This window comes from Saccoglossus kowalevskii, chromosome 3 (assembly GCF_978046115.1).
Source record: "Saccoglossus kowalevskii chromosome 3, keSacKowa6.1, whole genome shotgun sequence".
NCBI lineage: Eukaryota > Metazoa > Hemichordata > Enteropneusta > Harrimaniidae > Saccoglossus > Saccoglossus kowalevskii.
Window position 1 is genome coordinate 12754691 of NC_140643.1, and position 22559 is coordinate 12777249.

The 22559-nt window shown below is 33.8% G+C and overlaps 1 protein-coding gene across 1 annotated transcript; it reads right to left on the reverse strand.

The window, feature by feature from the left end:
- Positions 1–9752: 9752 nt before the first annotated feature.
- Positions 9753–17934, reverse strand: LOC144362633 (glycine receptor subunit alpha-1-like). Its single transcript, XM_078013740.1, has 9 exons — positions 17906–17934; positions 16394–16464; positions 15666–15733; positions 14877–15100; positions 13467–13549; positions 12917–13051; positions 11725–11954; positions 10426–10590; positions 9753–10043 (listed from the first exon to the last, which is right to left on the reverse strand). The coding sequence occupies exons 1-9, from the start codon at positions 17932–17934 to the stop codon at positions 9753–9755; spliced, it is 1296 nt and encodes a 431-aa protein (XP_077869866.1).
- Between the last annotated feature and the right edge of the window lie 4625 nt (positions 17935–22559).

Here is a 22559-nt window from a genome sequence, read left to right on the forward strand (position 1 = left end):
GAATCTAAAGTTATGCTCTGTGAATTTAAAGTTATGTCCCGTGAATCTAAAGTTATGCTCTGTCAATCTAAAGTTATACTCTGTGAATTTAAAGTTATGTCCTGTGAATCTAAAGTTATGCTCTGTGAATTTAAAGTTATGTCCTGTGAATCTAAAGTTATGCTCTGTGAATCTAAAGTTATGTTCCGTGAATCTAAAGTTATACTCTGTGAATTTAAAGTTATGTCCCGTGAATCTAAAGTTATGCTCTGTGAATTTAAAGTTATGTCCTGTGAATCTAAAGTTATGCTCTGTGAATTTAAAGTTATGTACCGTGAATCTAAAGTTATGCTCTGTGAATTTAAAGTTATGTCCTGTGAATCTAAAGTTATGCTCTGTGAATTTAAAGTTATGTCCCGTGAATCTAAAGTTATGCTTAGTCAATCTAAAGTTATACTCTGTCAATTTAAAGTTATGTTCCATGAATCTAAAGTTATGCTCTGTCAATCTAAAGTTATACTCTGTGAATTTAAAGTTATGTCCGGTGAATCTAAAGTTATGCTCTGTGAATCTAAAGTTATGTCCCGTGAATCTAAAGTTATGCTCTGTCAATCTAAAGTTATACTCTGTCAATCTAAAGTTATACTCTGTGAATTTAAAGTTATGTCCCGTGAATCTAAAGTTATGCTCTGTCAATCTAACGTTATACTCTGTGAATTTAAAGTTATGTCCTGTGAATCTAAAGTTATGCTCTGTGAATCTAAAGTTATACTCTGTGAATTTAAAGTTATGTCCCGTGAATCTAAAGTTATGCTCTGTCAATCTAAAGTTATACTCTGTTAATTTAAAGTTATGTCCCGTGAATCTAAAGTTATGCTCTGTGAATTTAAAGTTATGTCCCGTGAATCTAAAGTTATGCTCTGTGAATCTAAAGTTATACTCTGTCAATCTAAAGTTATACTCTGTGAATTTAAAGTTATGTCCCGTGAATCTAAAGTTATGCTCTGTGAATCTAAAGTTATACTCTGTCAATCTAAAGTTATACTCTGTGAATTTAAAGTTATGTCCCGTGAATCTAAAGTTATGCTCTGTGAATTTAAAGTTATGTTCCATGAATCTAAAGTTATACTCTGTGAATTTAAAGTTATGCCCTGTGAATTTAAAGTTATGTTCCATGAATCTAAAGTTATGCTCTGTTAATTTAAAGTTATGTCCTGTGAATTTAAAGTTATGCTCTGTCAATCTAAAGTTATACTCTGTGAATTTAAAGTTATGTCCTGTGAATCTAAAGTTATGCTCTGTGAATTTAAAGTTATGTCCTGTGAATCTAAAGTTATGCTCTGTGAATCTAAAGTTATGTTCCGTGAATCTAAAGTTATACTCTGTGAATTTAAAGTTATGTCCCGTGAATCTAAAGTTATGCTCTGTGAATTTAAAGTTATGTCCTGTGAATCTAAAGTTATGCTCTGTGAATTTAAAGTTATGGCCGGTGAATCTAAAGTTATGCTTTGTGAATTTAAAGTTATGTCCCGTGAATCTAAAGTTATGCTCTGTCAATCTAAAGTTATACTCTGGCAATTTAAAGTTATGTTCCATGAATCTAAAGTTATGCTCTGTCAATCTAAAGTTATACTCTGTGAATTTAAAGTTATGTCCGGTGAATCTAAAGTTATGCTCTGTCAATCTAAAGTTATGCTCTGTGAATTTAAAGTTATGTCCCGTGAATCTAAAGTTATGCTCTGTCAATCTAAAGTTATACTCTGTGAATTTAAAGTTATGTCCTGTGAATCTAAAGTTATACTCTGTGAATTTAAAGTTATGTCCCGTGAATCTAAAGTTATGCTCTGTCAATCTAAAGTTATACTCTGTGAATTTAAAGTTATGTCCTGTGAATCTAAAGTTATGCTCTGTCAATCTAAAGTTATACTCTGTGAATTTAAAGTTATGTCCCGTGAATCTAAAGTTATGCTCTGTCAATCTAAAGTTATGCTCTGTGAATTTAAAGTTATGTCCCGTGAATCTAAAGTTATGCTCTGTGAATTTAAAGTTATGTCCCGTGAATCTAAAGTTATGCTCTGTGAATTTAAAGTTATGTCCTGTGAATCTAAAGTTATGCTCTGTCAATCTAAAGTTATGCTCTGTGAATTTAAAGTTATGTCCCGTGAATCTAAAGTTATACTCTGTGAATTTAAAGTTATGTCCGGTGAATCTAAAGTTATGCTCTGTCAATCTAAAGTTATGCTCTGTGAATTTAAAGTTATGTCCCGTGAATCTAAAGTTATGCTCTGTCAATCTAAAGTTATACTCTGTGAATTTAAAGTTATGTCCCGTGAATCTAAAGTTATGCTCTGTAAATTTCAAGTTATGTTCCATGAATCTAAAGTTATGCTCTGTGAATCTAAGGTTATACTCTGTCAATCTAAAGTTATACTCTGTGAATTTAAAGTTATGTCCCGTGAATCTAAAGTTATGCTCTGTGAATCTAAAGTTATACTCTGTCAATCTAAAGTTATACTCTGTGAATTTAAAGTTATGTCCCGTGAATCTAAAGTTATGCTCTGTGAATTTAAAGTTATGTTCCATGAATCTAAAGTTATACTCTGTGAATTTAAAGTTATGCCCTGTGAATTTAAAGTTATGTTCCATGAATCTAAAGTTATGCTCTGTGAATTTAAAGTTATGTCCTGTGAATTTAAAGTTATGCTCTGTGAATTTAAAGTTATGTCCTGTGAATCTAAAGTTATGCTCTGTGAATTTAAAGTTATGTCCCGTGAATCTAAAGTTATGCTCTGTGAATCTAAAGTTATGTTCCGTGAATCTAAAGTTATACTCTGTGAATTTAAAGTTATGTCCCGTGAATCTAAAGTTATGCTCTGTGAATTTAAAGTTATGTCCTGTGAATCTAAAGTTATGCTCTGTGAATTTAAAGTTATGGCCGGTGAATCTAAAGTTATGCTTTGTGAATTTAAAGTTATGTCCCGTGAATCTAAAGTTATGCTCTGTCAATCTAAAGTTATGCTCTGTCAATCTAAAGTTATACTCTGTGAATTTAAAGTTATGTCCCGTGAATCTAAAGTTATGCTCTGTCAATCTAAAGTTATACTCTGTGAATTTAAAGTTATGTCCCGTGAATCTAAAGTTATGCTCTGTCAATCTAAAGTTATACTCTGTGAATTTAAAGTTATGTCCTGTGAATCTAAAGTTATACTCTGTGAATTTAAAGTTATGTCCCGTGAATCTAAAGTTATGCTCTGTCAATCTAAAGTTATACTCTGTGAATTTAAAGTTATGTCCTGTGAATCTAAAGTTATGCTCTGTCAATCTAAAGTTATACTCTGTGAATTTAAAGTTATGTCCCGTGAATCTAAAGTTATGCTCTGTCAATCTAAAGTTATGCTCTGTGAATTTAAAGTTATGTCCCGTGAATCTAAAGTTATGCTCTGTGAATTTAAAGTTATGTCCCGTGAATCTAAAGTTATGCTCTGTGAATTTAAAGTTATGTCCTGTGAATCTAAAGTTATGCGCTGTCAATCTAAAGTTATGCTCTGTGAATTTATAGTTATGTCCTGTGAATCTAAAGTTATGTCCTGTGAATCTAAAGTTATGCTCTGTGAATTTAAAGTTATGTCCCGTGAATCTAAAGTTATGCTCTGTCAATCTAAAGTTATGCTCTGTGAATTTAAAGTTATGTCCCGTGAATCTAAAGTTATGCTCTGTCAATCTAAAGTTATACTCTGAAAATTTAAAGTTATGTCCCGTGAATCTAAAGTTATGCTCTGTAAATTTCAAGTTATGTTCCATGAATCTAAAGTTATGCTCTGTCAATTTCAAGTTATATTCCGTGAATCTAAAGTTATGCTCTGTAAATTTAAAGTTATGTCCTGTGAATTTAACGTTTTTTACTGTGAATTTAAAGTTATGTCCTGAAAATTTAAAGTTATGTTGTCCTATCACACTTATGGGCCACCGTACATATAACAATGTTTTCAAATTTAATAGTATACATTTTTTTAATATGTATTTTTTCAAAACTGAAAGTAATGCAAATGTATCTGAGGCTTAGTGTCAGCATAACATTAGCCACAAATATACATATCTGAGTACCCGAAAAAATATACAAAATTCATAATAATTGCGTAAAACCAATAAGAACTCTTGGCGATATGATGCATGTACGGTATGTTTAACGCCCTCTTTAGTTAGAAAAACGGTCAGAAGCAAATATTGTATTACCTTGTTCTCTATTGATTAGTTACATCCAAGTTACATCCTTGAGAGAACAATTCAATCATGATATTATACTACTTACTTACTTGGCCCACATTTTAAATAGATTAGTCAGAGTTTAGCCATCGATGTTTTATTTTAAATCCATATACTTTATTCATTTGAGTGGCAGTCCGAGTTCTATTTCCGTCAGTGTACCGGAACTTATCGACATACAGCGCTATATCGATCATATATATTTATTGCAGAGTACATGTGGCCGACGTTTATTGCCAATTGGCGTGTTTACTGCCTAATATACCCCTTCAAAGTAATGATCTACCTAATTCTCCTACTGGTGACAGCATTTAGCCTACTGAGGTCAGGTGATATGTCACATGGTCAGTAAGCCACATTACCATGGATGATTCATCACTCACAGAAATCCTAAAAAGACGTCAGTTGTAGAATGTAAATCTGTATTCACTGGAACACAATTCACGTACATCAGTTAATTAATTTGGAATTACTCGTTGTACACGCTTATTACATAAACTCTGCGCTGTCAACCGGTTTTGAAACGTCGACTCTTGAACTCTTGAATAATGCTTGAAAATTAATGAGGTCGATTTTATGAAACATCTTTTTCTATTGTTATTTTATCCTTTATCAATTATCGGTGTAACAGTTTCACGGACATTACTGAAAAGAAGAAATTCAACGGTGTGTCACACATGTATTTCACGACCAATAAGAAATCAACGAGCATTGAAGACAACTGATTTTAACGTAGATATATTGAACTCATTTCTCCCATTGCGAAAATACAACTATACCGTAACACGCGGCAGCTATGGGTACGAGAAAAACATACGGTGCCGAAACTGCTAGAATACACGGTTTCTAGTGAATCCAGTTATTACAAATTATAAGTTATTAATCAGTCCAGCATTGGTTTGCATTTGCCGCCCTTCATCGTTCAACGTGAACGTTAGCGAGTAGAGTTGAAAATATAACAATGCAGAAACTTGGTATTGATGAATGATGTAACGGCCAAGACCTTGTGACGTCAAGAGTTGTGTGCAAAGAACACTTTGAAAAAGCGATGACGTCAAATACAATACTTAAAAGATGTTACTTGAATTCAATTAATTATAGAATTAATGTTGTTACATTTTGAACACAACAATTTTGAAAATAAATAAATGTGTCAGACACATATAAATGGTGCCCTCTAGTGTCAATACGTATTCATAGACCTGCATGTATTGCAATTCAATTGAGCCACTCGATAAAATAATCATATTATTAGATTACGTTATGAGTGTCGTTATATATTAATTAAAACGTTTTGAAATGACACATGCACAAGTAGATATTCATGTGTATTTTCTACACTGACTACCAAGCATATAAACATATTTCAGCGAGAGCGCCCTGCCGGTTGGTATGAATGAAACACTTTTGGGAGTGTGGGGTTACCCAAAGCAAGTGCCAAAACAGGTTAGATGTCAAATACAAGATAGCCGCTCACTGAACCTGTGACACTTGTAATAATTACTGTGTGCTGAAATACACACGGCACATTCAGTTATGTTTTATTGAGTACCATCTGTCAATACAATCGCATACAATAGTGCATGTAGTTGAAAATACTAATAAGGTCAAATAATACATTGATCATTGGTGGTCTAAAGCTGGTGCACTCGCACGATTTCGTATAATTGTAAATTTAACAGCAATATTATTTTACCCCGAATAAATATATAAGCAAGTGCATGAATGGATGGATGAATGGATGAATGAATGAATGAATGAATGGATGAATGAATGCATGGATTGCGTGTAACACACGACTTATTTTGTGTTGCTAAATTGTATTTTTCTTCAATCTTACCAGTCAAATATGGGGCACTAGTGCGTTATTATATTGTGTATGTGCTGCTATCGCGAGATATCATAGTATTTTGCAATGGTTCGCACATATTTCAACTCAGCGTTGTGTTGTTTTTATTCTGCTCTTATATTGATTAACTTTCGTCATGAAGACGATAGTGGTGGCAATAACCTCTATCGTGACACTAATGCTTTCACCGATGCATATCGAACGTATTTCCGTTATTCAATCACATCACGAGTTCGAAGAAAGAATAATGGGCACAACAATACCCTGCTTACCAAGGAAGGATTATGCTAGCTCGATCTCATATGGAGAACAGCAACATCCGCAAAAAGTTCGCCATGCGCCACAAATGAAGGAATTAACCTCCATGACCATATGAGCGCTATTTATCTAGCAATATTTTGGTGAGAATTAAGCGACTTGTGATCCTTTCAGACAGTTTATATCCTCGTCTCATTATAGCTTAAAAGTGCATTATAAAATGTCGGAGCTTTATTTATTTCGTTGATGAATTGAAAGACTTAAATCCCATTCAATAATCTGTATCCATTTCTATATTAAATTCAACGTTCATACGTGGAAATCTATCATGTTTGTCATTTATGTTATAAGGGATTGTGTTGACTAAATTGAGACCAAAACTGATTTCTATAAAAATCGTTTAAAGTATGTAAAACGGCTCGTAATTACCATAAGTAGACAGTTGTTAATGGATGAACCATCTTGATATGTATACGCACAAAATTGTATATTTACAAGTTTACATTTCCATCATAGCACCTAAAAGACAATTTTTCTCATAAAATAAAACATTTATTTTGTGTACATTACAATCAAATAATAATTACGAGACTGCCGGCAATCATGAAAAGTAGATTTTACATCAATAATATTTACCGTGTTTGCGATAGCAGCGCCCCCAAAGTTTGCAATTAAAAAAATGTGTACCTTCAGTTTGCAGTGAAAAGCATACCGATAATTCTACTAGTGATGAATGTCAGATTTGCTGGTACGCTGAAGTTGACGAGACGTCCATCATGGTAACATCCTAGCGTTAATGACACGTCCCGTCGCGTCAAAGGTCGTTCATTATAAGAACACAGTGACAGTTTGAGTTCAAACGTCAGATATACCGACAAATTGTTCTTGAGTAGATATTGTTGACAGGGCGCGTATGTAGCAAGGTCTGTACAAGGGTTGACCTAGGTTAAGAGTTCTTTTATCAGAAATTGTGACAGATGTGCCAGTGAGTTATCAACAAAACAAAACAGTGTGCTGTACAAAGTAGATATTTACAATGTTTTTTTTATCAGAAAATTAAGTTATACATATAACGACAGCATATTTATGTGTAAGTACTTTTTAATATCAATATCGAAATAACGTCTAAAATAGCATGATTAGAGCACTGCTTGTTAGATGATATACATTTGTGCTATTTGAAACCAAAGTTACGTAATGTATGGGAGCTGCCTGTTGAAGTAGAAGAATTATCACCGTTCTGTATTGTAAACAATAACTTGGCATATAAACGTTTGTAATAAGTTGTATAGGTAAACAAACAGACTAATAGTACAACATGAAATACGGCAATCGGACTCGTGATCACAGCAGACGCCGCACCACAGCAGGCGAACACGCCACGGACCATTTCATGTCAAAAACAGGCAAATGACGTACAGTGAATACCACCACAAAGATGGTGATGCTTACTAAGGCTGTATGGGTACGGTCAAATCACATAGAGTTACGTAATACGCATACGATATGCACGTATTTAAGTTCGCCAAATGGTATTTCAATTCTAGGCTTGATTTTTACATTATATTAACTTGCCATAGTAAGTATGTAATCCACGTTCGCGTTTAATTTATTTAAATCGTTTATACCGCGATATGAGGAGACTAAATGCATGTATTTTCTAAATTGTTTTCAGATATTATGTTCCGTATTTCATCCTGGTTTTTCAAACAATCATCTCCCTGAGTTCAATCCGCTTTAGTAAAACAGATCCACATATAAACACAAATCTTGTTCTAATGACCAGCCTGCGTTAATCTTCAATAAGGGTACGGCGAGTAAATTGATTATCGGATATATGCTGCTATGGAATTGGGAATTATGTTTCTTCATTAGCAACAAACAGAACAAAATCCGATTAAACTTGTATATGTTCAGTGTACCATTGATCTGTTACGTCTATAGTTGACAGTCGGCTGACAACAAGTACACGACAACTTTACTGGGTGTACGTACGTAAGCTCACAAACATGGCTTTTTTTAGTTTTCTGTGTGTTTGGCCATTGAACGATACAATAGTACGACAAAGCAATAAATGCAAATATATGAACTTTGTTCTCAATTAAAATTCAAAATTGTACTATTAGGGGATATTTTACACTTGTATTATTTCTTTCGATAATCATGTTTACCGCCCTCTATGTTGTGGTGTGTAATATTTATGATAATTTTTGTCATTGTTTAATAATAACAGAACGATTTATTTCTTGTTTTCAATGATAAGGGTATATATAACAAACCAAAATATAAATAATTGCCATCAGTAATGTATCCCAAAGAGCCTGAGGGGCCCAATTAGGTAATTGTGTTTGGATGCAAATCTGTCTTACAACTGGAACAAGGTTAGTTCATTATTCTGAAACTCACACCCGAGTTCATTAGACATTATCCCGATATTTTCTTACATTTTCTAAGCTGGGTGGGTGAATATGACTACGTGAAAGGGTAATTAACTCTCTTAGTTGTTCGTCAGGGTAATGCCAATTTAAATTGATGTACCAAATCGTCGTTATTATATCTGGTAATTCATATGCATCAGTTTTAGTACATACTAAGTGTTATGTCAAATATAGATCGACGTTCATAAGACACTCAACTTGACCTTTGGCCTAAATTCTTAAACAATTGGTTGTTGTATTTCATGAACGGCTTTGCAAATATCAACAACTTATATTATGGCGCCCTCTATGGAGCAACTTTCTTTTTAGGTCGCTTTTAATCGAATTGTATCGTTAATTCAATAAGTCAATGAAGTCATGATATTAATTACTATTAAAGTGGATGGAAATTAAAAAAAAAAGGATGCAAACAATATACGTACATTCTATTCACTGACGCTTGTCTTTATGAAATTAGCGAGTTTGTTCGCAAAATTGTTTTATTCAAATGTGTGTCGTCGTGTTCACTCCTTAGCTATTGATGGCATTTAGAATGTGGAATTTAATTGGATGCGTATTTGTTGAAATAATGACATTGTTTACCTCACTTGTAATAAAGACAGTACGTTTATTGGTAAACTCATGAAATTTACCCTGTAGGATATGTAAATTAGTCAAGTCACTAAGAATTTTATTATGCATAAGTTGTTCGAGTTATGAGTGTTCTTGACAAGACAGTGTTGATGCATTTTTTGTTTAATTAAAACAATAAACAAAATGTTATTAATGTAAAGACAATTACAAAAAAGACCATTTCAACTGCACGCGAATAATGCTTTTCAACTACATATGTGTCCATACCTAAATATACAATACGATACAATTAATACAATATGGACATAGTATATACATAGTTTTATATTTATACAAATATATCCATACATGTCAATAATTAGAAAGTTTTCGACTTTCAATCAACTTCTCATTTAGCGGATTAACCAATAATCTTTTAAATACATCGGCCAGTATACACAATTATACAACACGAACGTTGCAGGAAATAAAATCCTAGAATAACGATCGATATTCTTGGCAATGTTTTCGTATTTAACACGCTCCTGTTCGGCGTCAGTGACATTACCTATAGTATCATTTTGTGGCATCTGCACACGTGTGTCTAAGTTCATGTAATTGTAGTTATGTTCAAGAACGTTGCCATTGGTCATTGAAAAACAGTCGTTTGAAAACTGGCGATTCTGGTTTACGATTGTTGGACCCTGTAAAATGAAAGAAATGTATATTGGTGTATCACGTGTATTGGAATCGCGTGAAAAACATAATTTGCATATATTTTTATTCTATAATGGTAAATATTAATGACGTGTAAAGTGGTCGATTCACATTTGTTACCGAATATCTTTTATTGCAGTTGAAATGTGTGACACAGTGTATTAAAATTACACTGATATTTGTTAAAAGCGAAATTAATGCATATTCAAGAGCAACATATTCAAGAGTAGCCTGACAAGTTGGCATGGGTGGCGCCCTTTACAGCTGCAAATCCCATTCATGGGTTCGCAGCAGTCCAGATTTGCAGCAGTCAAGGGCGCCACTCACGCCAACTTGTCAGGGTAATTCAAGAGTTGGTGAAAAACTTGCCATTTTAGTGAAAGAAGTTTCCTTCATTAGATGTACAGCGTCCTCTAGTGCCGATAAACTAATACTTTCACATCTTTTGTATTTATGATAATAACTGGCGATTGCGAACTCCAGTAATGCAGCAAAAACATAAAATGAGCAAACAAGCATCCATACATCAATAGCCTGTAACATAAATAATAATTTATTACATTATTCTTATTATTATGCTGAGCTATACTGGTTTGTATATTGTTTACCAATGATTGTGCCTTGACGTGACACAGTTGATGTAGTCTAGGTGACCTGCTGTTGTGTATCTCGAGGCGTACCTTTCAGTGAAACACTTAAACAAGGTACAATGCAAAGTTATGTTTCCACATATGTGATGTAATGATATCGAGTTAAATAGAATTTTATTCAAATGTAACATTGGAATTATTTTGAAACTAATCGTTATTTTGAAATTCGTCTAGCCTGTTACAAATTTATTCAAGTTTTAATAGTTTTCTCCACACTAACTCACGCAATGTGGAACCTTTTACGTATTCATGAATCAAACGCGTCAGAACCCATGTTCCAGCGCTTTGAACTGTTGGATCAAAGTCAAGTATATCTCCCGGATACTCTGAGAAAATAAAGGAAATAAAGTGAAACCGTACGAGGCATCATTAAGCGACGGGAGGTATCTTTGGAATGCAACTAAACTAATGGATCTATGTTATGGCTTGTTATTATTGTTATCACCCCCGGGTTTCAGATATACTGTTTATTAGTTAGGAACGGTATTTCATAAACTATATTCGTAGAGTATACCACAAAGAAGTACAATTGTATGCACCAACTTTGTCTTTCCTGGCGCAGACCAGCGCGGCCTAATTGATTGTGTAAACAAATACTTTTTTTCATAAAAAATACTACCACTAACAGTAATAATATTATAAACATAAACTATATTAATATTCATAACCAAATGAGCAAATAAATTCTTTTAGAGGCTTTTGGGCGCTGAAGCTAAACCTTCTCATATATATTTGCATTTAGAGGATGATTTTCTTGATTCGTTATCGAAAATAAAGTGTTTTTCTGTACGGCGTTGATGCGTGCATAGAAAAACCTCATCACACCTGAAACTAATATTCAATTTATAATTAACATTTTCTCAAATTACCACTTGTTTCTTATAAGAAGTCACAACAAATTTCATTCAAATCCGCAGTCACTGAATATCCAATCGTGACCGATATAAATCACGCAATCTGAAAAGTCATTTTAATATACTTCGTTCAACTTGACAAATATAACTTTACAATCTCCAACCTTAGTATATGACACCTTAGGTAGCTCGACACGCGCCCCAGAGCTCAGCGTCGTGAGTGTTAATACTGTAGTTATTCCTAGACTGGCCCTGGCTGGAGTGGCGTCCACACTCAGCCAAAATGAAATCCAGGAAAGAATGACCAGCAGCATAGAGGGGACATAGTGCTCCATGATATAGAATATAAGTTCACGGTGTAGTGAATATCGGCATTCCAATCTATCATAGTAACCTGTGAAACCAAGCAATAACTGCATGTAAGACTATTGCAGCGTTGACCCCGTACGTTAGCAACTGTTCACTACAACAATAGTTTTTTTGTAAATGGCGGTTGTCGTCTGACTTCTCTGTCAATGTAATCTCCAGGCGCTGATAAGCGTCACATGGGACATAATGTAGTGCGACGACCGCCGCCCTTTAACTTAGATTTCTTACGATTAAATATATACTTAGTGATCTTTCCAATGATTTAGACTCTTCTATTCGTTAGCCAGTACACCAATGTAAATGCTTACTTGTGTGGGTAAATCACAACATTGCGCTAAATTGAAATATGTTTTCCATTCTCCAATGGAAACTTGATAGTGTGTTATGTCATTGGTTACCATTGAGATGGGAATACCATATTTTCTCAATAAGACAGCCATTATGAAAAACAAACTGTAACTCAACGTCTTTAGAAAATGGCCGTTTACGTTTGATTAAATATAAAGTTTACCAATTACCCTATCTTTATATATGTTTACAGATTAATCCAATTATGTAGAAAACGTAAGATTTTTGCAAACTATTTTGTTTAATTCATAAAATATATTACTATTTGTTCCTTTGTGACTCCTAATTAAATTTTTACCTAAACGTTCCTTTGAGTATACACATTTCAGTCTTCTTGCAATGCGCATTCGAATTTGTTGTATGAAAAAAGAATCTTCTACGTGCGTTCTAGATATTGCATAGGTAAATGGTATGTGATATAATTAAAGGGCGGCAGTCGCCGCGTCGCGTCCTGTTCGATATGGGACTCATAGCGACGTATACAACGCGTGTAAAATACGTTGTTTATTTACATCAAATTCGAACACGCGCTGCGCGACAACAACCGCGCTTTAATTAGCTGCCACGCATACTTACTGTGATTAAAAATTATTTTATATTACACTAAATAATACACTGTGAATATATAATATTACATACCCATTGGGTATAATATTTCTGTTTGTTCTATCGTTGGGCTCTCGATTTCAAATCCCGGCATGACAACATCAGGGGGAATCATAACCCCTATGTCATTGTTCCACGATAATCGGACGTCTTTCGTCGTATACCCAACTACAGAATAATTTATACACACACACACACACACAATGGTTAATATCAGTGAGTGCCATGATCGTGAGTTAGAGTCCCGTGTTTCACATTTGTTTTATGTTGCAATATTTATCTCGCTAGACCTAGTTTTGGAGTCTCAATGTATTCACTTTTAAAATAGATAAGCTTAATTTACGTGCGCAAGTAAGACACATCGTACTGAAGAGCCAACAAGTTACCATGTACAATAAATTACAATATACAAATGTGAATTTAGATTGTGATTATGTATGCTTCTTTACACGTACTTGCATTATAAATAGCATATTATATTGACATGTGTGTTTATAATTTATATACACAACAGTAAGTAATTAAAACAGACCTAATAAACTGATAACAGATGTTACCTATACATAAAGGATAATGAACTCACAGCTTTCCATATCAATACCACATGACTGTCGATCCATGGGAAAACGATGTAGACTCATGTAACAAATAAGCGTCAAAGAAACCCTGAAGTGTAAAATACAAAACATATGCAATTATGCAAAGCATGCACATCACAATTTAAGTAAAAGAGGCAATCGTTCAACCACGCTTTAAAAGTAGGCTAACATATGACTAAGATAACATTTAAGTAACGTCACACTATATACACATTCAACAAGCTGGATATGACAGATTATTAAAAATGTGGTCATTTTTTGTAACTCAAGGTCAAAAGTAACGAATGGTAAAAGAGCCTCAACACTTTTTATCCGAGTTTGTGTTAACCGGTGTTATTTAAATTATCTTTTCACGAAGATAAACATTATGGTGCTGTGATAGGATTGAATTGGCCATGGTTAATATAAATATTCTGATGCTTTTGCACAAATGACACTTATATGTATGTTTTGCCTTTATCCCAATTATTCTGTTAAAGATATAAATAATACAGACATTGTTCTAAGGAGTAACACGAAGTGAATTAGACAATAGGTGATGAAATGGATCTCTTGCCAAGAGATTTTTGTTAATTTGCATAATCATCATTGCCATGTACTATTTTAATTTATTTGCTCATTGTAAACCAAAAGTTAAGTATAAAAGACTGAGTGGATACTTGTTTTTATCACTCATTAATTATGTAATACACTTATGCAAATACAGTCATATAAATGCGATCACGAGATCCATGTATTTGTTTCTCCTGCCAATTTGACAATATTTGTTAGTTAATTGTTTTGTTCTTGTAGATTTTTTCGATTGGTGTCTTTCATTTGTGTTGTGTTTTTGGGTTGTAAATTTCTCTATACGGCGTATGTTAAACTATGTTTGGGTATGTGATTTTTACAGTGAACTACACATTACATATGTATAGAGCTATTAGGGCATATTCTGCACATCATACATAATCTTACATATGATAGATTTGGTATCATGGTATGTGCTATATAATATTAATAAGATTTAATGTCATGAGTTTTGAATGATATGAAAGATAATGAAATGGACATCCAACTATTAAACATTGTGAAACTATTAAATGTCAAAGTATGTTGTAGGAAATGCATAAATAGAATATATTATACATAACATCTGTCAAGACATTCTATTTAAACAAGATCGCTAATACTTATATTTCCCGACACGATTTAATAGAAGCACGTAGACTGATTAATTTCCATACGATGTGTATTCAGGTCACGTCACTTGTATATCACACCATTTCCTATTACCAAGTGTATAACAGTCATAGGTCACGCTTACTCCATGCAACAATTAATCAAATTTTACAACTCAAGAAATCAGCAATGACAAGTAACACTTACATATTCTACGTGTAGGTAACCCTTACCTTATGTCGTAAGTTACATGACCGCCTGGGCTTACACGTAACTGTTTGTTTGTCGTTGTTACCTGATGTAAATATCCCTCTTTTACATTAACGTAGTATAAATCGGGTGTCCATATTTTTGCAAGCAGCTCCGAGCCAGATCGGAGGTCCACTGGGTCCGTTCCATTAAAAATCAGTCGGGGATCCTCCCAATTTTCCACAAGAAACATTGTTACGCCAAAATCCTGTTGATTACATACCCTATATATGAGCTAATATTATTCTTCACTTAGATATTGTCATTACTCTTTGACACTACGATATGATTCTATTAATCGGGGATAATAAAATCTACATCTTTCTGACATACATCTCCCACGTTCCTGAACCACTTATTGCCAAGCACTTTTGTCCGTTTACTCATCAAATATTTGGACAATCTATATATAGCGCGAATAATCAATACTGCAAGCGATGTTCTAAAGTAAAAACGCATAGATAATTAACATCAATACTCAGATTGAAAAATATTATTCTTAGTAAATTGTACGTGGCGAAGCTCATTACACAAATTGCAATAACAAACACCTGACCCAATTAACCACATTGTAATTATTACCACGGAATCATATTGTACATACTCGCAATCATGTTAAAATACACAATGTTACTGCTGATGTTTACAGAAAAAAATAGTGTTTTAAGTGCTATGCTTTGTAATTGTAGATGGAATTCATCTGAACGACTGAATAGCTCAGCATGTATTTCACGTACTATGTAGACTAGGCTATTGAGAAGAACTTAACATACCATCGATATATCTGATATTGAGTGAATACTTGTTATCATCATTCCAACAGATACATTAACTGGGGGACCTGGAGACGGTGATAGGAAAACTCTGCATGAATAATGCTTCGGGAACTAATGTTATAGATAACGAAAGCTTGTTTTTTTTCAATTAATGTAACTGATGCGTTTTTTTATTCTAACCCCACAGTTCACTCCGTATGCATTTAAAGAAGTTCACATGAACACGTAATGTATAACAGATTCAATAGAAAGAAATCGACACTACACTTTCATACACGTCGTGCGTTTTGCGCTGTGTTACTACAACAATAACGAATGACTCACTGATTCACAGTAGTATCGTTTTTATGACAATCTGATACTGTAGACGTATATTATTGTTATTATTCTACACTACCAATGCTATTCTATACGTCCGACCCATGAAAGATGCGTAGTGTAAAATATTGCGCCCTGGTGCATACACGCAGGTTTATTTTACGCTACGAAACGCGTACACACAATATCGAGTCCTTCTTAAACGCAGTTCTATAGTCGATGCGAAATGTTCGCTTGAACTCACAAACATCATCGTTATCAAACTAGTTTAACGATATAGTTGAATTTGTGCCGACTAAATCAGTGACGTAACGCAATGTCCAAATAACGATAATGGTGTGTTATAATACGTTTTCGAACTTTGTCCCATATAGTTACTAAAACACAATGCTTAGAATATATCTTACCGTCTACAAATGGCCTCATTTGCATATCATAGCCCTCGTTTATTAAACGATGAAGACTATCGAGGTCAACGCTATCAAACAGAGTAGAAGAAGCATGTTAGTTAAGTGTATGATTGCCACATCGTTTTGTAAACTTCGCTTGGTAATAATTGACCTGGATACTATTATATAATTGTTTATGATTTACTAGTCACGCGTGATATATGTAGCTCCATATCGTGATAATCGGCTACATAATAAACAAACTATTATTATAACTGATTTGCCTTCAATTTTGAGAAACATGTACAAAGTTAAATGATTTATTCGTATTTTGTGAACAGAGCATAAAACAGGGTTGATGATGAGGGGTGAGCGGATGAGTTAGTGTGTGAGTTTGTTTGTGTAATTGGGTGAGCGCGCACTGACCAGACCAAATTGGCTTAGTTGTGCAGAATTAGGCATTTCATTTACTCATTAACCTCGCTAATCATAAGACAATAATAATGTTCATAATTTTAGCGTCGCATACTGAGGTTGCAATATATATATATATATATATATATATATATATATATATATATATATATATATATATATATATATATATATATATATATATATATATATATATATATATATATATATATATATATATATATATATATATAATAAAATGTTATTTAAACTCTATCTCAATCATTTAGGATAAGTGATGTGAAACAACCTTACACTAGTTAATAGTTAATCTGGTTACTTTTATTATTGCGTACACTGTGACGTCAATATATTGGTTGCGATTGCACGGCTGTAGATCAATAACAATGCATCGCAAAGTGCATGATTTTATTTATTTTTTGCTCTCATCGCGACAATGTGATCGTTTCATGGTTGAATGCTTATATGGAGTGTGAAAGTCCGGTTTATTCTAAATTTCCTTGCATTTCTTGTGATACGGGGGGACATTTCTACCATTGCAAACAATAGTAAAAAAATATAAATTTGGCGTGACATAAAGATCGGCATTTCATGTCTCTGAATTTAAAAAGAAATAAAGCAGATATTTCCCAGTGTATTACAGTAGAAAAGCTTCACTTTAATATTACTATATCCCTAAATTGTTGGTTGACCTAGATTTTGATTTCATTACTATATGGATGGGTATACATCGTGCGTAAAGATTGTAAACATTGCTTAGTCCCAATAACTTTGAAAATTGTCGCCATAACGCCATGACAAAACGACGTACCGTGTTATCAAAATGTGTTCTCATAAGTCATATGCCATGGAGTTGTTCAGAAGCAAATAATAATATGAAATCGGTGTTTGCCTATTATCAATCTGTATATTGTAATAACATTTGAGTAGATGAAGTGTAAAACGTTACAAGCAAGTTTTAAAAAATAATTATCGATATCCCTGGAACACGTACTATTATACACAACAGTATCTGAACGTCACAGTGTCAGAGAAGTATTTATCACTATATATTGTATAATTAATATCGAGAATGACGAGAAAACAACGACCTACCTTTGGTCACCGTGTACTGTTTGGTACATCGCCAGGACTAATACACACGAAATACAACGGTCGAGTTTCATATTGTAGTAACACACAACTATTTCAGTCGAATTGGCAACCACGTATTCAGATTAGTGACGCAACGCTTAATTAGTCCCACAAAATTCCAATTTGTTTCTTGCTTCAACCGACGCCAAACAATATCGATCATCTATATCTCCGGCTTATGTTGAATACCTGCAAGATCAACCGATACAGACTATGTGCGACTTCAGCAATACTCTAATAGATATACTGCGTACACGATAAGGTCACGATATCTGGGGAGGGTAGATATATAATTGCAATATTAACTACGATCAATCATCTATACTTGATCCCACTTAAGTCTTGTTGTAATTGCCCACATTTGCATTTGCCTGTGACTGTTTGACCTAGCCAAACGCTCAGAGATTAATAAGAAATGTATATTACATAGCATAATTTCGTTTTATTATTATCACATACACAGAGCAGGTATACGCGTAAAGTGGTGATAGTACACACCAATCAACACATTGTAAGTTGTGCATTATTTAGATGATATACCAATGACAGAACCACGGTACATATCAAATATCAATCAGATTTTGAGCATATTAACTATAATATTAATCTATCCGTAACCGACTTGTCATTAAATACAGCTGTCCGATGAAAGCAAGTGCTACTGTGTTAGTATATTGATCTACAATGGGTTGATATCACCGCGACATGCATGGAGCGTTTATTAGAAATTAACACCTGAGCCCGCCATGCAAGTCACACATACACGAACGTCCATATTTCAATAGCGGACGTCTGAAAAAAAAATGCTATTGTGAGAGAGATGGATTGAAAACAGAACGCCACGTAGCTTATTATTAGTACCCGCAGTCTAAACACGTATTACGAGTCATACATACCATTTTGAACGTGCACGTGTAACCGCTCCGTTCTATGTTCACGCAGCATCAACAGTTACTTGATTTAACTGTCAGTCAGTTGCCACGTTTATCTAGAAATTGAGCATCCAACACCCACAGTGGCAAGTAATAAAGCACTCAATACAGCTGGGAATAGTTTGAATTAATTGATCTCCAGTGCGCTTTCCATTGTCGCATCGTAGAATATTGTAATATGACCCATTGTGTAGTGTACGATGTTAATTTCAAGTTGACAGGCTCATGATATACATTCGCATATTAGATGTACAGCCCCAATAAATCATTCGGCTGTGCATACCATGTGTTTGTTCACCACGTTTTGCTGTCACCCGCTCAATCTATAATAGCATTTTTGCCATTCATGAATAATGTATCAGTACATAACAAATCGAGCTATTACTTGTAGATTTACATCAAAATTAAGCACATGTACCCACTGATATGTCACAAACGTGAACAATTGATTACGTATTCATCGACGGTATGGATACTGAAATGCTCTGGACAAATTAAATTGATAAATGTATTTGTATGATATATATTCTATTGGTAGGTAATTGAGAGTGTTACAAGTTAGGGCCTTGTTTCTTGTTAATAAAATACACGAACTCGAAGTGATATATGCATAGTTACTGAACAACAGTGAAGATTTAGTATTAACAGGTATATCAGTCACTTGACTGCCGCAATGTTGTTCTGAAAACAGAATATAGACCGGAATGAATGTACACTATTTTATGACGTAAAACTATCATTAAACGTTCGTGAACTGTGATAACACCTTAACAAAACTTAGGCTATGTAATTATTTAATATCTCATTATAATAACTGGCATATCTGTATCCTGATTTATCGCGTATATTTGGTAGTTCAGAGTAATAAATGCAGTGTATTAAATTCCCAGTAATCTGACAATCTTATAGTACGCCTCATTGCTTCACAGTAGGATACAATAAAGGGAAAACCTGCTAGGGCATATAAATAATACATAGACAGTGATAGTTGGTGATTATTCAATATAATCAGAAGTTTCGGACAATGACCCTTCATCTGTAGCAACGTTCTATTACGTGAAAATGTGATGTAATTATATTTATTCAAATATTTCTAGCAGTTTCAGATGTCAAATATAATGTGTGCGGTGTATAGCCTCAAATACTTGAGGAACATTTTCAAATTGTCTCATTCTTTTGCACCTGGGCTCTTGAATTTTATTCCAAAATTAGTAATCATTTTACCGATTCATCAAACCGTAAGGACTTCACAATGATATTGCTGTCTCCTGACAATGGGAACACTGTGAAGACGGGATAGATATGCACATTTACTGCCTTTGTGTTAATCTCATGCCACCCGACTCGACATTAGTGTAGTTGATTTCATTCTCCATTTATTTGCCAAACACGTGCATGTTTGAAAGCTACGTGATCGCTTTGGAACGAGCCGATAACATTTCGATTCTTCAATTGTCATGGTCTTAAAATCCACATCCTGCAAACGGGTGAAGATGAGAAGGGTTCTGATGGAAATTAGTTGGACTCGCTAATAACATTAGAACGCACACACACAAATGATGTTAATTTCTATTGAGGGAATAGTTGCGAATCTGATACATAAAATAAATAAAATTCAGATTAATTAACCTCGTGTTGTAATTTTCACACTTTTCCCGCCAAAGGCTCGAAACATGAAAATCACTACAAGACGTTAAAGGGCGGTGGTCGTCGAGCCGTACATGTGACTCCTTCGATACCATCCAATCACCTAAAACATACCTAATTAAAGTTTGGTATATTAAAAGTATCATACAAAATATAATAACGCACGATATCGCGGTCGTATTACGTACATACAGTGGGAAATATCTATTTCTTTGCTAAGTCCTAGGGGGCCCATTGTTGGATGACCTCACAAAGTAGCTCTGTAGCTCTAAATATTATGCTCAGTTCACGGAACTGTGACTGTATCAGGTAATACACAATAATGTTAATTCTAGCGTCCGTCTTTAACATTACGAAAAGATATATGTTACAATTGAGAGCTCGTTAAATGAATAACCTTGTTTTGTAATTGTTATAACAATTATGACAGTTATGACACCGTGTTACCTGTATATATTATATAGTAATGTCATGTTGTTATTCGATATACTCCTCTTTAGTATATTGCTAATATAATCGGTATTCAACCCATGTCATACATTTACACAGGGGAATATGTTACATAACGTGAGATAACTCAAGTGGAAAAGAATTGTCGCGACAGGAGGATTAGACATCAATAGAGTATTCAACCTGCACGGGTTCATCTGTTGCATTCGTAAACAATCTCAGGAGTATCGGGTTTTCGTAACAACGTGTCCGGCAAATATATTATCGAAATTTTAAAAATACAAGCCACCAAGTTAGATTTCCTTGCATTTGGATTATAACACACACGAGGATTTATCGGAATCGAAAGAAATATTTAGGAATACGTAGATAATCTGTTTATAATAATGTTTACTATAGTGTAGTTCACTATAAGGTAATGACTCCTTTTCGAGTTGACATTGCTGGCTGCGATCATATTTCAACAATGTATTTGTAAGATATGAAAACACATTTGAACTAAATAATTGCTTTGCGTATGGGTGGCACAACTGATCATTTATATTCACGTCAAAATATCATCCTATATATAATGTTTTCATTCAATATAACATTTATCTCCCACATTAACTAGATGTGTCACAGATTTTCCACTCATTTGCATTAGTATTTCCAGTAATCCGCGTCTATCTATTACGACTTTAAATTTGAATCTGTATCCCACATCGAATCATATTCTCGATATAGTATATGTTGGTCAATAAGTGAATTATTGTCATTCATTAGAGCCAAATAAAATGTTTACTGTAAAATACCTTATTTGCTTGGAATTTATTTTCGCTACTTTCACTGAAGAGATGGTTCAGTGAAAATAAATCCCAGCGTATATACATATTTTCCTATATTTTACGTTCAACTCTCAACTCAAGAAATTCCATACGAAACACACAATATTCTTTTTAGCGAAAATTAATTCGAGCTAATTAAAGTATTTTACAGGTGTTGATTCCAACTATATTTCTATTGAAGCACATTTTCCAGATAAGTGTTGTCATATTTCAATGATAAGTTACAAAAAGTTTTATAATTGCCCAGTAATGTACGTATTGTAAAAAATCACATGTTTCATTGTAGGTGTAATACAAATTATGTATTGATTGAAATGTAACTGACAGGGGGAAATCAATGCTTCATTTCTAAATACTTTTGTATAAGGTCATTTTTTCTGCGGGCGATTTCTAACTAATATGTCCCCTATTCATCTGTTGGCAATTCGTCATTAGCATAGTTAATATAAAGTAATATTCTTAACACTTTTTTTATTTTCAATATTATACAGAATACAAATTCTGATTATCAAGACAAACAAGACGCTCGGCAAGATATATGGTATATAGGCGTACAAGAAGTTGGTCCCAAGTTTAATTATATTCTGCATCAAAGTCGGAATAACATTGGCCAAATGTTACGTTTCAGATATTTATAAATATGATGGAGTAAATGTTGTAGTAGTTTATACACCATGGAGATAGCCTCGTAGATACGTCGGCCAATATACAATATTGAATAAAGCGAATGATGCCGGGAAAAGTACCCTTGAAAGTCTA